This window comes from Saccopteryx bilineata, chromosome 4 (genome assembly GCF_036850765.1).
Source record: "Saccopteryx bilineata isolate mSacBil1 chromosome 4, mSacBil1_pri_phased_curated, whole genome shotgun sequence".
In the NCBI taxonomy this organism is placed as follows: Eukaryota; Metazoa; Chordata; class Mammalia; order Chiroptera; family Emballonuridae; genus Saccopteryx; species Saccopteryx bilineata.
In genome coordinates this window covers 167,409,489-167,426,263 of record NC_089493.1, presented here as the reverse complement: position 1 = coordinate 167,426,263, position 16,775 = coordinate 167,409,489, and the positions used below count along the sequence as shown (strand labels likewise).

The 16,775-nt window shown below is 42.7% G+C and overlaps 1 protein-coding gene across 5 annotated transcripts in view; it reads right to left on the bottom strand.

The window, feature by feature from the left end:
* RNF14 (ring finger protein 14) overlaps positions 1–16,775 on the bottom strand; it is a 28,947-nt gene that overhangs the window by 2,688 nt on the left and 9,484 nt on the right. For 4 of the 5 annotated variants that reach the window (XM_066272811.1, XM_066272812.1, XM_066272809.1 and 1 more), the window contains 5 exons: positions 14,612–15,139; positions 12,902–13,130; positions 11,360–11,532; positions 8,503–8,633; positions 4,663–6,043 (listed from right to left, as the gene is read on the bottom strand). In XM_066272811.1, the coding sequence (XP_066128908.1) occupies positions 5,986–6,043; positions 8,503–8,633; positions 11,360–11,532; positions 12,902–13,130; positions 14,612–15,139 (1,119 nt within the window). In that variant the 3' untranslated portion in view covers positions 4,663–5,985. Of the gene's footprint in view, positions 1–4,662; positions 6,044–8,502; positions 8,634–11,359; positions 11,533–12,901; positions 13,131–14,611; positions 15,140–16,775 lie in introns of those variants that run through there. The other variant, XM_066272810.1, reaches the window with a different exon arrangement.

The following is a 16,775-nucleotide window of genomic DNA, read 5'->3' as shown; positions in this document are numbered from 1 at the left end:
TGTTATCTTTGAATTTCCCTAGAAACTCCTTCTTAACCCATTTATGCCGGAGGTTGAAAAATTTGAAATTCTTCAGAAATTTTCCAAAAACTCAGAACACTTTTTGACAAGCTCGCAGCACCCCAGTATCTGCAGCAGTGACTGACTCTGTGCACCACGCTGACATCATGTACCCTCAGGAGGCAGACATTTGTGAAAAATCAGACCTCGGCAATGACCTTGAGCGGTAGGATATAAATAACTCCCTCGTCACTACTGTTCCAATTATGGAACATGAGGCATAAATGGGTTAAAACTGTGTTTTACAGTGCTCTTAACAGCTCTAACCCACTGCAGTAATCCTGGAGCCCTATTGATGGTATGGTATTAGGGAGAAGTACTGAATCATCTTATGATTAAATCTGTTTTTGGATTTTGTTTTTGGTGGGTTTTGGGGTTTTTTTGTATTTTTCTGAAGCTGGAAACGGGGAGAGACAGACAGACTCCCGCATGCGCCCGACTGGGATCCACCCGGCACGCCCACCAGGGGCAACACTCTGCCCACCAGGGGGCGATGCTCTGCCCTCCAGGGCGTTGCTCTGTTGCGACCAGAGCCACTCTAGCGCCTGGGGCAGAGGCCAAGGAGCCATCCCCAGTGCCCAGGCCATCTTTGCTCCAATGGAGCTTTGGCTGCAGGAGGGGAAGAGAGAGACAGAGAGGAAGGAGAGGAGGAGGGGTGGAGAAGCAGATGGGCGCTTCACCTGTGTGCCCTGGCCAGGAATCAAACCCGGAACTTCTGCACGCCAGGCCGACGCTCTACCACTGAGCCAACCGGCCAGGGCTTGTTTTTGGTTTTTAGTGAGCTAGAGACCCTGGGGTGAGGCTGTCAGTCTCATAGCCATTTTTTGCCCCTGTTTTGTGAGACAGGAAGGCTAGTGGGGGCTCAAGCCATCCAATTGCCCTTCCCCTAGGTCAGAGAGGGCTCCAGCATAGTACTTTACCCTGAGAGCAGCTTCTGCCATAGAAACTTCACACGTGACGAGTATTTCAAAATGGCTACAGGGGGATTTTTCTGCCCTTTTTCCAGTGAGATCCTGCAGGAACTTCTGGAGTTAAACCCCACTAAAGTGTGGAGGCCCCAAAGACTAATTCTCAGGGTTTCTAACTCTCCAGCTAGTCCACACTCAACCTCCAGCAATTTGTTTAAATCCTGATTAATGGCACTGGCAGCTTTTGCTGTAGGTGAGCTGATCTGTATTTTCTGCATTTTCCTGTCTCTAGTTTTTGTGAGGGTCTGCCCTGTGTCCCCAGTTCTCTGGGGGATCTACAAAAAGTTGATTTTCAGTTTGTTCTGCTTTTTTCTTATTGTAGAATGCCACATTGTTTCTCAAACACTCTCCAGATTTTCACCTCCCCTCCACAGAAAGAGCACTTATCAAAGTCACCAATGACCTCTATATTAATCGCTAAGTCAATACTTAGAGATCCTTTTTGCAGTATCTGACACAGATTACTCCTCGCTTCAAACTTGACATGGCCTCTAGCTGTCACACTACTGATTTTCCTACCTTATTGTCCACTCTCTGCCTCCTTTGCTGGTTCCTCCTCATTTCCCTGATCTCTCAGCATGTGGACTGACCCAAAACTCAGTCTCCAGTCACCTTCTTTGTACAACTCACTCCCTTGGTAATTCCATCTAGTCTCGTGGCCTTAATACCACGTATGTATTGACTTCCACGTTTACAACCGCATCTGAGTCTCTCCCTTGAACTCCAGGCTAGAATATCCAGCTACCTACCTAACATCTCCACTGCGATAACTACGAGGCACCTCAAACTCATCTTCCCACAGCCCAGTCCCTGATCTTCACCTGCAGACCTGTGCTGCTAACAGGTTTCTCCACCTCAACTACTCAGACAAAAGGCCTGGAAATCAACTCTGATGCCTTTCTCACATTATTATACATCCAATCCATCAGCAAGTCCTACTTATTTTACTTTCAAAGTAAGTACAAAATCTGACCATTTCTCAGGATTCCAAGTGCTAGCACACTGTTAAAGCCACCTGCACGTCTCAGCTGAGTTATTACAGTAATCCCCCAACTGGCTGTTTTAACCCTTGCTCGCCCCCGTACCCTAAAATATAAATCAGACCCTATCACACTTCTGCTCAAAGCCCTCCAAAGGCTCCTATTTCAAAGTAGAAGCCAGATTTCACTCAAAGACCTAGGTAGTCTGCAGTAGCACCATTCCCATCCCACCTCTTACTCTTCTCTTCCTTGGTCTGCTTCAGCCCTTACTGGCGATCATGTTCCTGAGCCCTCTAACATGCTCCTATCCCAAGGGCCTTTGGCCTTGCAGTTCCCTCTGGCTGGACTCTTCCCGCCAGTGGCCACAGGATTCACTCCTCTATCACCATGCCTTTGTTCAAGGGCTGATCAAGTCTTCTCCACTCTAAAATTCCAACACACTGCCTCCCCCAGCTCCTATATCCTCTCCCAACTTCGCGTCATAGTGCTCACCTTCTGATGAGCCATGTAATCTGGTTAGTGTCTGTCTCCTCCCACCAGAATTCCAGAATTCCGGTTCCACAGGGCAGGGAGATTTGTCTTTTCTACTCACTGCAACAATCTCAGCACCCAGATAAACTAAGTAAAGCTCATTGTGAGGTACTCCAGTAAATACTTGTTAAATTATTAAGTAAATGCTAGGAAACGTATTAGGTTGCAAAAGATGGAATGGGGTTGAAAGTAAGACATAATCACCTTTTAAATTTATATTCATTTGTTGTATTAATATTAATTTTGTTTGTTGATTCAATGAAGGGGAAAAAAAGAGTGCCAAGAGATGAAAAAAAGTAATGGTGCTGACTTTGTACTTTTAGCAACTTTGGCAGAATTTCACTAAGTCTTCAATGTGCACAGTCTGCTCCAAAGCAGCCTCTGGCTCAGAGAAATATGGGGATCCTTGTAATGGAAAATCTTCAGGCAGCCTGAGTAACTGCAAAGTCTAGGCTGTGGGTGCTTAAAGTTAATAATTATCACAAACATTTGTTAAGAACATCTTCAGGCCCTGGCCAGTTGGCTCAGTGGTAGAGTGTCGCCCTGGCATGCAGAAGTCCCGGGTTCGATTTCCGGCCAGGGCACACAGGAGAAGCGCCCATCTGCTTCTCCACCCCTCCTCCTCTTCTTCCTCTCTGTCTCTCTCTTTCCCTCCCGCAGCGAGGCTCCATTGGAGCAAAGATGGCCTGGGTGCTGGGGATGGCTCCTTGGCCTCTGCCCCAGGCGCTAGAGTGGCTCTGGTCGCAACAGAGCGACGCCCCGGAGGGGCAGAGTGTCGCCCCCTGGTGGGCATGCCGGGTGGATCCCAGTCGGGTGCATGCGGGAGTCTGTCTGACTGTCTCTCCCCGTTTCCAGCTTCAGAAAAATACAAAAAAAAAAAAAAAAAATACAAAAAAAAAAAAAGAACATCTTCAAAGCCAGCTGTCTGACTACAACCCCTCAGCCTGGTACACTGGCTGACATTTTTACTGAGCAGACAACATGGGTACTCCTGCCAAAAGGTACTACCGTGACACAATTTCTCTATCCTATTTAGGAACTTCAGCTAAACTTATTTTCTTTACTTCAGTGGCAGCAGACAAGTACTACTATCAGGAGTGACACCTTTCTACATGTAACCGCTAGATGTCAACTATGGTTCAATTACAGTTTTAAGTGGTCTTACAGTTTTTCTGTTCCTGCCTTGCCAGTCTCATTAGATGCCATTCTACCTACCAATGTGTATAACAGACAATAATGAAACACAATGAGGAAAATTAAAATCCCAGAAATAAAACTGCTTCTGTAATAGTCTTAACAATTTACTGTGTTTTTATAACATGGAAACTGCTGCCACCTGCTGGTGACAAAGTTACTACTTGGTGGAACCTCAGAAATTCCTGCCAAAATTTAAAAATTCCCTTCCAAAGCAGGCAGCCACATGAATGGCTTTATGATTATCCTATCTGATTAACTCTAACTCCCTTAACATAAAAATATGACCTTGCTGTTAGTGTTACATGTCGGGGACTATGTCTGCCAACTCTTTTCTCCATTATTATTCTCAAGAGGAAGGGATGTGTATTTTAAGTATATTTATTTTAAGTAAAAAAAATTACTTAAAAATTAAATAACACAAGATGTATCTCAATTGATCGACCAAGGCAGGCCCTTAAGTTAGTTTAATCATAAGCTTAAAACATCACAAGACCTCTATTTTTACTTAAAAAAGTTATATAGTAACTTATTTTCATTTATCAGTTCTAGATCCAAACCTTTTACATAAACCAAGAGACAAGGCCTCTTCAAACTAGCTCTGGGCACGGTGAACTGGCAGTCTGCATTGGGACTCTGCTCTCACTCACCAAAAGGACTCAAGAGGTTCTTGTCAATTTATGGCAAGTCTCAGCCCACTTGTAAAAATGGCCTTCATGAAATTAAGCTAGATTCAAAACTCTTTATTTACTTTCTTGATATACCGACCTTCAAACTCCTTTGTTTCTAGGGCACTCAGTGGGTTACCTCAATCTTTCATTTTACTAAGAGACAAAAGTACTCTACCCAAAACTTAAAATGAGCTAACTCATGCCTCAAAATAAAGACTTTACAAGCCCTTGACCACAGAACACATATCAGCAACTCTGTTCTAGTTTTAAGACAATTTCTTAATTATTTTTATTTTTAAGATTAAGCATCCTCATTAACAATCCAGAAACAGTCACTGCTGACTCTTTGGATATACACATAAAATAGTTAAAAGTGATTCCCAATTTTCAATGACAAGTTGGTAAAAAGAACATTTTTACAGCTGCAGATGACTTCTGTCCTTTAAAAAAAATAAATCTTAATTTGCTACCAAACCACTCACCAAACCAAAAGGAAAGACAATTTTTCAAAAAGCCAACAAAACCCAGAAATAGGGATCTAGGCAAGCCAAAATTATCCCCCAAAACAGCGCTGTTGCAAGAAGAGTGGGGAACCCAATTCCTGAAGCTACTAGAGAAGACCTGTAAAAAGAACTTGGGGTGGAGTTGAAAGAGCAGATAATTAAAGAAAGCTCAGCCTGTTCAGGTTGGGAATTTATTAGGCTTTCTCCTATTCCAACAGAGGAAATAAAAATAAGAGCTTCTGGGGTTGATATTAAAATTGTCCTTACCCACAGAAGGCTGGGAGAGGGTAAAAAGGGAGAATGTAGGGTGAAAGGCAGCAAAGACAAGTTGTTTTGAATCTTTGCTCTACTGCCCAGGAAAGCCAAACAGGACTGGAATTCTTCTGAGCCAGTGTCATCAACTAATAGATGTGGCTCAAAACCAGTGGACTATATACCACTGACAAATATCAGGCGACCCACAGTGTTTGTGGTATTAAAAATATTTTTAAAATTAGAAATTTCTATTCCGAAAAGCAATAGACCAAAATGACACTGGGCCATCCAATCAGTTATAAAGGGCTCCCTCCACAGAGAACTTAGCAGAAATTTAGGTTAGAAGGAATGTAACATGGAGTGAGATCAGGATCTCGGTATAATTTTAATAAGGTTCCTCCCCACCCCAGCTGTAAGGAGTGGTACTGAGGGGACTCCCACAGAATGTCTTACAGGGATGCTTCTCAGAGATAAAAAGGCCCATAAGTTAACTCTCGACCCCTTTCCTTACCTCAAGCTTGTGGAAGAAAATAAATATTAAAACTTAATTATTCAGAGCTTTGGGAACATAGTAATATTTAATATTCTCTAGTTTTCATTTTCTGAACCTTTGGCTTATAATTTTCTCAATTATGTTACACTGAAAAATGTACGAACATGCCTTAATCAGTAGTACCACATGAAAATATAAACCTCATTCTTATCTGCTACACTGGAATAGTGAATGAATAGTAACCCTAAATATCCTGCAAAGTTACTCTATATACTCAACAAAGATTAGGGCAAACCATTTCACTTCCATATCTTGAGCAGTAGGAATTAACTAGTCTTCAATCTCATCTTCCAAAATATCTCCATTAACATCCACGGCATGGAACAACCTGGAAAAATGTAAGGTACAATGTTATAAATTTGGAAGAAACTATAAATGATTTCTTTCCCTTTCTCAAAAATACTTTGTAGCCCTGCCTGGATACCTCCCTTGATTAGAGCATCTTCCTGAAGTACAGAAGTTGCTCCTGTCTCTCTCCTGCTCACTCCTTTCCTCCCTCTAAATTCTTTTTTTTTTTTTTTTCACAGAGAGAGAGAGTCAGAGAGAGGGATAGATAGGGACAGACAGGAACAGAGAGAGATGAGAAGCTTCAATCATTAGTTTTTCGTTGCGACACCTTAGTTGTTCATTGATTGCTTTCTCTTATATGCCTTGACCCGGAGGGCTACAGCAGACCGAGTGACCCCTTGCTCAAGCCAGCGACCTTGGGTCCAAGCTGGTGAGCTTTGCTCATACCAGATGAGCCTGCACTCAAGCTGGCAACCTTGGGGTCTTGAACCTGGGTCCTCTGCATCCCAGTCCAACGCTCTATCCACTGTGCCACCACCTTGGTCAGGCCCTCCCTCTAAATTCAATAAAATAAACATTAAAAAAACACAACTTTCTGTTCTCTTCTATTAACATCATTATCTTTTTTCTTTCTTTTAATCTTCCACTGAGGAGGACTAAAATATGGGTCCCTCTGAACAAGCTACCTTGAAGTTTATAAGAATAGTCCTCTTAGGATCCAGACAAATTCTCTAGGGCCAATGAGAAACAATAATGGAAGATGAGTAACACAAAACCGGTAATCAATGTATACAATGTGTGGAATAAGCCAAAACTAGGGAAGTCAGACAATCTAGAAGTTGATTTCTTTTAAGAGACAGTAACTATTGCATACTAATCACTCCATTCTTTCTTCATGGTCCTTGTACTCTCCATTTGTAGAACTTTTTATAGCTGCCAACTTGCCTTCCTTCCCTTATGTCACCTAAAATTTAAGCAGATTTCAACACTAAACTTCCAATGGTTCATGTATAAAGGTTGTTTAATTTCTCTGACAGTCTCATAACACCAATGACAGTATGTACTATGTAGATGCCTATTAACAAAGATCATCTAATCAACTGATGCTGAATTTGGAGTGAGTGGAGATCAGGATATTCACACTGGGCCAAGGAATCCCCATGGATCACTTAGAAGTATTATTTTCAAAAATGTTACTTTGGCCTGACCTGTGGTGGCACAGTGGATAAAGTGTCGACCTGAGGTCACCAGTTTGAAACCCTGGGCTTGCCTGGTCAAGGCACATACGAGAGACGAGTTGGTGCTTCCTTCTCCTCATCCTCCTCCCCCTACCTTTCTCTCTCTCCTCCCTCTAAAGCCAATAATTAAATTTCTCTTTTTAACTGACTTTAGAGAAGAGAAAGGAGAGAGCAGGAAAGAGACAGGAACATCTATTCCTGTATGGGCCCTGACCAAGGATCAAACCAGCAACCTTTGCACTTCGGAATGATGCTTTAACCAACTGAGCCATCTGGCCAGGGCAATAAAATCTTTAAGAAAAAAAAAAAGACTCTAAATCTAATCCAACTTCTGTCTAGACCTAACTTTTAGTTTATAGAACACAGGACAGAGAAACAAATTAAAAGATACCATGGAGAAACAAAACTCTACAATGTTGTAAGATGTTATATAGGGAACTGGTCTAGACTTTTCAAAAAGTCAAAATTCTCCTCAACATATATTAAAAAAGGTAGGCAAAATGTTACATGAAGGAACTAAGGAGACAGAACCAAATAAAACGACTGAACTCAATCAGATCCTGGTTCATAAAACAACTTTAAAAGATATTTTAAGGGATAATTGGGAAACTTTAGATGATAACATGATTGTCGTTAATTTTTAAAATTTTTAAAAGATTTTATTTATTCATTTTAGAGGAGAGAGAGAGAGAGAGAATAGGGGGAGGGGCAGGAAGCATCAACTCCCACATGTGCCTTGACCAGGCAAGCCCAAGGTTTCGAACTGGCGACCTCAGCATGCCAAGTCAATACTTTATCCACTGAGCCCCCACAGGTCAGGCTGATTGTCATTAATTTTTAAAAGTATTATTGTTATGTAGAATTTTCTTATCTAAGGCCATAAACGTGGAAGTATTTAGAGACGAAGCATCATATCTCCAACTTAGGGAAGAGTTCAGCAAAAAAGTTAGAGGACAAATATGGCAAAACACTATCAATTTTAATTTTGGTGGACATTTCATTACCCTACTATTCATAGGCCTATCCTTTCAACATTTCTATTTGAAAACTTTTACAATAAAAAGGTAAGGAGAATTAAAAAAAAGAAAATTTACATCATAAAACTCATTTTCAAGAAAATAGTATAAAACTGCATATATATAAGAAAATGTGTAAGAGAATTCTCTAATAAGCAAAGCACCAAGTCAAACATTGGATCTGTAGTCTGCACATTCAGGGCCAAACACTGCTGTGGCACCTGGGGAATTCTGTGTGTACGTACCGGTTAAAACACGGGGAAGCAGGATCAGTGAAATGTTTATACGGGTTTGCTCTAGAGAGAGAACCCATGCAGATCCAGCAGAAATACTGCATACAGCCAGTACATGTCATCTTGTTACATCCATCTAATTTCTGGTGGGAAAGACAGAAAGGGAAAAATATCAAGGCTGTGAAAGCAAGAGAAGCGCACATGCCAAAAGGATTCATTCAGTAAGGCAGTCTCTCCTAGCCCTCTTCTCAGACTGGGCTCAGTTACACGGTAACACATGGATGACTATTTAATGCTTACTTTTTTTTTTTAATTTTAATTTTTTTTATTTTTTACAGAGACAGAGAGTGAGTCAGAGAGAGGGATAGACAGGGACAGACAGACAGGAATGGAGAGAGAGGAGAAGCATCAATCATTAGTTTTTCATTGCACGTTGCAACACCTTAGTTGTTCATTGATTGCTTTCTCATATGTGCCTTGACCACGGGCCTTCAGCAGACCAAGTAACCCCTTGCTGGAGCCAGTGACCTTGGGCTCAAGCTGGTGGGCTTTTTGCTCAAACCAGATGGGCCCGTGCTCAAGCTGGCGACCTTGGGGTCTCGAACCTGGGTTCTCTGCATCCAAGTCCGACGCTCTATCCACTGCGCCACCACCTGGTCAGGCTTAATGCTTACTTTTTTGCAGTACAAGTAAAATAGAAAGTGTGTTAAGTAGATACTTAGCAAGTTCTCTTCTGATAAACTCTAGATACAAATCAAACATGCAGAGTGGAGCAAAAGGAGGTTTAGAGTTGTGAGTACAGTACACAGAACAGTTTATTCTTGTATTATTATTTATTTATCAGCTATTGTACTATTATTTTCCATATGAACCGTGAACCTCCTTTTGCCCACCCTTTATTGGAAGAAAAAAACACAGTACACATAAGGGATGACTCCTGTAATGGACTGAAACAGTAGAATGAGATACAAAGATATATTTCGATTTTAAATTTTTTATTTTTATTTTTCCAAAGTTGGAAACGGGGAGGAAGTCAGACCAGGATCCACCCGGCATGCCCACCAGGGGGCGATGCTCTGCCCATCTTGGGGCGTCGCTCTGCCACAACCAGAGCCACTCCAGCGCCCGAGGCAGAGGCCACAGAGCCATCCTCAGCGCCCGGGCAAACCTTGCTCCAATGGAGCCTTGGCTGTGGGAGGGGAAGAGAGAGACAGAGAGGAAGGAGAAGGGGGAAGGGTGGAGAAGCAGATGGGCGCCTCTCCTGTGTGCCTTGGCTGGGAATCGAACCCCTCCCACACGCCAGGCTGACGCTCTACCACTGAGCCAACCGGCCAGGGCCGGTTTCGATTTTAAAACATTAAGATTTTGTCAAGAAGCAATGTTATCTATTTTAGCTCAGATTAATGAGAAAATGTCTCCATTTCCTAAGCATATACTTGTTTAATAGGCATGTTACATTCCAGGATAACTAGTTCTGAGGAGAAGTCAAGCTTAGTGTGTGTGTGTGAGAGACAGTGGCAGAGACAGAAAGAGAGAGAGGGGCAGATAGGGACAGACAGGCAAGCAGAGAGATGAGAAGCTTCAATTCTTCATTGCAGCACCTTAGTTGTTCACTGATTGCTTTCTCATAGGTGCCTTGATTGGGGGGCTACAGTAGAGCGAGTGACTCCTTGCTCAAGCCAGCAACCATGGGGTCATGTCTATGATCTCACGCTCAAGCCAGCACACTCAGGGCTTCAAACCTGGGTCCTCTGCATCCCAGTCTGATGCTCTATCCACTGTGCCACCACCTGGTCAGGTAGGCTTGATTTGGGGGGGGGGTTGTTTGGGTTTTTTTTACAGAGACAGAGAGAGAGTCAGAGAGAGGGACAGATAGGGACAGGCAGAAACAAAGAGAGATGAGAAGCATCAATCATCAGTTTTTCGTTGTGACACCTTAGTTGTTCATTGATTGCTTTCTCATATGTGCCTTGACTGTGGGCCTTCAGCAGACCAAGTAACCCCTTGCTCAAACTAGCAGCGACCTTGGATCCAAGTTGGTAAGCTTTGCTTAAACCAGATGAGCCCGCGCTCAAACTGGCGACCTCAGGGTCTTGAACCTGGGTCCTCCGCATCCCAGTTCGACGCTCTATCCACTGCGCAACTGCCTGGTCAAGTGATTATTATTATTATTCTTTTAATCACATAGATGAGTTAAGAGTTGACTGTAGCTCTATTAGGACCTCCTCATAACCCATTCAATTTTGAGGCGGATATGATGTGAGAACAAATTGTCACTGTATGAAAGCACTTTAAAAAGGGACATCTATGGCCCTGGCCGGTTGGCTCAGTGGTAGAGCATCGGCCTGGCGTGCGGAAGTCCCGGGTTCGATTCCCGGCCAGGGCACACAGGAGAAGCGCCCATCTGCTTCTCCACCCCTCCCCCTCTCCTTCCTCTGTCTCTCTCTTCCTCTCCCGCAGCTGAGGCTCCATTGGAGCAAAGATGGCCTGGGCGCTGGGGATGGCTCCTTGGCCTCTGCCCCAGGCGCTAGAGTGGCTCTGGTCGCAACAAGCGACGCCTTGGAGGGGCAGAGCATCCCCCCTGGTGGGCAGAGCTTCGCCCCCTGGTGGGTGTGCCGGGTGGATCCCGGTTGGGCGCATGCGGGAGTCTGTCTGACTGTCTCTTCTGTTTCCAGCTTCAGAAATATACAAAAAAAAAAAAAAAAAAAGGGGGGGGGACATCTACATATGTTTAAGGTTGATAACAGTAGCTTTGCATCTTCCAAGTAAGAAAGTTTAACAAATACCAAGAGTGTTTTCTTAATTACTCATAAAATTACCGTTAATAGGCTTCTTGAGACGATCATAACATGCCTGCTAGTGTGTTTACCTCTATGGGAGTCCCACAGCATGGGCAGCTCTTCGAGTTCTTTTCTAGCCACTCCCTACTTTCCATTTCTTCCAGCGCCTTCTGAATCACCCTCTTACCATACCTCTGTTCCAAAAATCTTTTACTGGCTTCATCTGCTTGCAGGTATTCATTTTGTAAGTCTATTAATTTCTCTAGAAAGTGAAATGGAAAATTAACTTTTATACAACTTTGCAATACTGATTAAAAACCATTACAAATGGCCATAACCTTTGACTACTCAATAATGCTATGCCTGGGACTTTATCATAAGGAAATAATCTGAAGTAGTTATGTACATGAAAATGCATATAATAATGGTAAACAATTAAATGTCCAAGGGAATAATTATGTGTGAAAGAACCATTGATGACATAATACTCAGTTATTAAAAACTTACAGTTAGGCTGGCTACAGCTCAATTAAGATATACATTATAAAATTTAGAAAAGAAACATATATTTAGGTTATAACTAGGTCAAAATTTGACATGCGCAAATGACAAAAAATGAAAAGGAATTCTCCAACTAGAAAAGCTGGACTTGCTAAAAGTGGTAGGTTATCTTTTTCCTTTAATTCTGACTTATTCATGTTGACTTATTTGTGCAACTAGTAGTAAACAGTTAGGTTTGACTTATCTAAAAAACGCAAAGGTTGAAACAGATACTGATTTTCCACTATGTCAGCATCATTCGTGCTATAAAAGTTTCAAATCCTGACTTTCAATTCTATATTTATCTTCTCACAGACCAGTATACCAACTGGAACAACTTTGAAAGGCGCTACAATACAACATTTCTTCCTTGCAATAACCCTATTATCATCATCGCTGTTAGTCTGAGAAAGGCTAAGTCACCAAAGTCCACTTAAATTGATACCAAGGGCTTGATTTCTCAGTCCTTATGTAGATTAGAAATGGCAAACAGGTTTCACCTCTTGTGCCTATTTCAATAGTGGGTGGCTTTTTGAAGTGCTGTGTTGAGGAACATTCAGAGGCCTCCCTGAGCTCAATGAGGAAGCACTCAATGATGGATCAGACAGATGTGACAGCTACACATCTGCCAACCAGGATCTCCATTATTACATGTTCATAGATGCAAAGTACCTTGCATTCCTTCCCTGAACTGTTGTTCTCCTGATACCCGTGTGGCTTCTTTCCTGCTTTCCTTCAAGTCTTTACTCAAATCCCCTTGCCAGTGAGCCTTCCCTGACTTCCCAAAGTAAAATCCCAAGCCCTTTCCCTTCAGAACATTGCATATCCTGTCTCTGTTTAATTTCTTTTTCCTCCTTAGCACTTCCTCACATCTGATATTCTTATTTATGTTGTCAGTCTCCTCCATTAAGTCCCATGAGGGCATCTGGTCACTAATATAGCCACAGAAACTAGGACAGTACTAACACAAAACTATCTGTTGAATGAACACTTCTAAATGGAAAACTGGAGTGATTAAGTTTTAGGGTTGTTTCATTTTTTGTTTTGGAGGGAAAGGGGCAAGGGGAACCGAGTTCACAGTTACCACTTACCAGCAGTGAGCTTACATGGAGAGACGCCATGGTAGGTCAATCTGCACAAGGTACAGAAGGCAAAATTGCAGCTGGAGCAGATGCCCATGGTGCCGCCAGGCTCCTGCATCACAGGCAACTGGCAGCATGGGCGGGGGCAGTACACCACGTCTGCCATCAGGTCCAGAGTGGACTGGAGAAGAAGCCGATCATAACGAGCAAATAACTCTGCTTCCACTAGCTCTTTGACCTAAAGGAAAATATTTTAAAACACATAAGTCTGACAATTTCCCAACCATTTCTGATCCTGAGATATCCTTGGGCTACTGGTACAAATTAAGATGCCTATAAATTGAACTTCCTACACCTCACTTTAAGATTAAACCAGCCTGACCAGGTGGTGGCACAGTGGATAGAGCATCAGACTAGGATGCAGAGGACCCAGGTTCAAAACCCTGAGGTCGCCGGCTTGAGCACGGGCTCACCAGCTTGAGCACAGGGTCACTGGCTTGAGTGTGGAATCATAGACATGACCCCATGGTCGCTGGCTTGAAGCCCAAGGTTGATGGCTTGAGCCCAAGATCGCTGGCTTGAGCAAGGGGTTACTCGTTCTGCTGTGACCCCTTGCTCTAGCACCCCCCCCCCCCAGTTAAGGCACATATGAGAAAGCAATCTGAACAACTAAGGAGCTGCAATGAAGAATTGATGCTTCTCATCTCTCTCCCTTCTATCTGTCCCTATCTTTCTCTTTGTGAAAAATAAAAATGAAACCAAGTATGGCAAGTCTCTGTCTTGATCTATACATTCATCAAAACTAAGCAAACTGTACACTTTAAATAGGTACATTTAGTTTGATTTTTTAAAAATCACACCAAGCAGGGTTGAAGCCTGTAAATGATTTGGTTAAACAATCCGAGGGATATCCCTTTCAAATCCCAACCTCACACAAAAACAGGCTAATGATTCCCTAAAGTTGATGGCATCCTAGTAAATACATAAATTAAGTCACCAGAATTACTTTATATTTTCCAATGTTTGTTCGTCCCTATGGAAGATTGCCCATTCCGAGCAAAGGAAACATTTATTTATTTACTTACTTATTTTATAGATAGACTGATTTTAGAAGACAGAGATAGGGGGCAAGGTAAGAAGGGGGAAGAAGAAAAGAGGGAAAGAGGGATACAGAGGGGGAGAGAGAAAAGCATTCATTTGTTGTTCCACTTAGTCGTGCATTCACTGGTTGCTTCCTGTATGTGCACTAACAGGGGACCCAACCCACAACCTTGACGTTTCAGGACAACATTCTAACCAACTGAGCTAACAGACCAGGGCCCAAAGGAAGCATTCATGTATGCTTAAATGAGAAAGCAAAACCACAGCATTCTTGATGAATACAGTGAAACAACTTGTGGGCTGGCTCCAAGGCCTCACAATGCACTGATGAGCCCTTATCAAGGAAGTTCCTAAGAAGGTCTCTCTTGCCTGACTTGTGGTGGCGCAGTGGATAGAGCATCGACCTGGAAATGCTGAGGTTGCCGGTTCGAAACCCTGGGCTTGCCTGGTCAAGGCATATATGGGAGTTGATGCTTCCAGCTCCTCCCCCCCTTCTCTCTCTCTGTTTCTCTCTCTCCCTCTCTCTCTCCTCTCTAAAAATGAATAAATAAAATTTAAAAAAAAAGAAGGTCTCTCTTTGTAAAAAATATTAGAAAGCAGCTGTCAATAAAGAGTTACCTGACCAGGAGTGGCCACAGAAGGGCACTTGGGTTCTGGGCAGTTGAGGCATTGAACTTGGCCATCTCTAATCTGGATTTCAAAGTAGTCTTTCAGACAGGCTTTGCAGTACACATGCCTGCACTCCAAGAAGTACATGCATTCACTACCCAGCTTCTCACAGAAACAGATATTGCACAGGAACAATTTACTATTAAAGCATTTTATCTGCTGAGCTTGATCAAAGTCCAAGATTTCCTGGATCAGACTTGACAATGATTCCACATCCTGCACAGCTCTCTCGTCCGCAGCTTCCTCTTGGTCTACATCAGATCCAGCAGCTCCTCCAAAATCTAGCTCTGTGTTGGCAGAGGCTTGAGCCTTCCTTCTCTGAACTTTTTTCTGAGACTCAATCTTGAGCTCAAAAGGAGAGACAATATTCAGGTACCCTAGGGTCTCTTCCTTAAGAAACTGCATCCAAGCAAACAGGACCACACTGCCACGGTGTTCTTCCCACAGGTTGTCTAAGTGCTTGCAGAGAGCAGAGAGCTAGGAGAAAACACATGAGGATGCTGGTGAGTTTGAAAGACCACAATGCCTTCAACTGATTTCCCTTGAAATCTTTAAGGTAGGCTCCTACAGGAAGCTAAAGGAAGTACCATGAAAACAAGAGAGACAGTACAACTTCACAAGATGTAGAACTAGGTATACATATGTGCCACCGAACGGAGGACTTTTTCTGTTCTTTCATTGTTATGTTAGTATTGCTATATACCTCATGTAGGAGAAAAAGATCCAGTTCTAAAATGAACTATTTCTATTTCTGTGGAGTCCTAGCCCTGTACGTACCTGCAATAGTGGTTAGAAAGAGAACAGTTTAAAAGTTTTAAAATTAATTCTAAATTGCAGTTCTATCAAAAAGCCAACTCATGGGAAAAGACTCAGTAACAGGCTCCAACCTCAGAGTCCTTGTTACTCAGATTTCCAAGCTGGTTTTAACTGAGTAACTAGGGCTTATACCAGATCCTGGTGAATGGAGGCAGGCAGACTGATACTGAAGCTGGACATGATTACAAACCCTCAACATGGTTTGGCTGCCATGAATTAAGTTCACTTTCCTGGTTCAATCCTGATCAGAGTGCACAGGAGCAGCGCCCATCTGCTTCTCCACTCCTCCCTCTTTCTCTCCCCCTCCCACAGCCATGGCCCACAGTTTCAGTAAGCTGGCCCTGGGTGTTGAGGATGGCTCCATGGCCTCACCTCAGGTGCTAAAATAGTTCGGTTGTTGAGCAACAAAGCAGCAGCCCCAGATGGGCAGAGCATCACCTGGCAAGTGGGTTGCCAGGTGGATCCTGGTTGGGGTGCATGCGGGAGTCTGTCTCTGCCTCCCTGCTTCTCACTTAATTGAAAAAGCAAAAAAAGATTAGACAACTCATGCTTTCCTATATTTACATGAATATGCTTATGAGATCAACCACTTTTTAGAAACCTGCTGAAAGCTGTAAGATGGAATAAACATTAAAAAGAAGCTCTGAGCTTTGTTTGAGCCACCAAGTCCAATAAAGAAACTATTTTTCTTCATCTTCTTCTCTAGCCCCTTCTCAAGAGGCCTCTAGGATACACATAAATGCAAGGGGGAAACATAAAGAGGAAGAGGAAAGAGACTGTCTATGTATATATATTGGTGGAGGAATAATGGAAAACACAAGAAAACTAAACCTACTTTTCTGCTATTTACCAACCCTAATGCAATGAAAGGTCCCTGTGTCAACTTCCCTGTCAACAGGTGAAATTCATAATGCCAAGGAATCAAGGCCCAGCAACAAACAAGAACCAATCCAAGAAGGAGCATAGGAGGCCAATTAAAAGTCAATTATATACACAAAATGTTTATTTGATAGAAAACCCTACTGCAATTTTAGAAACTGTAATTTTACATATGTAAGTTTATATACTGTAATTTTACCTATATAACCCAAAATAATGAACAACTCTACTCTCCCTATGGACTCCAAGCCAGCATTAAGTAGATTCTATTGCAATATATGGCTGGAATCCGAAACTACAACCACACAGCCAATTAATCTGTCCTGTGTTGTTCATGCATGACTGTATATGCATGCATACATATGCATGGATGTAAAGTATCAAGAGCTCTCTTGAGAAATGGCACTATAAATATCTA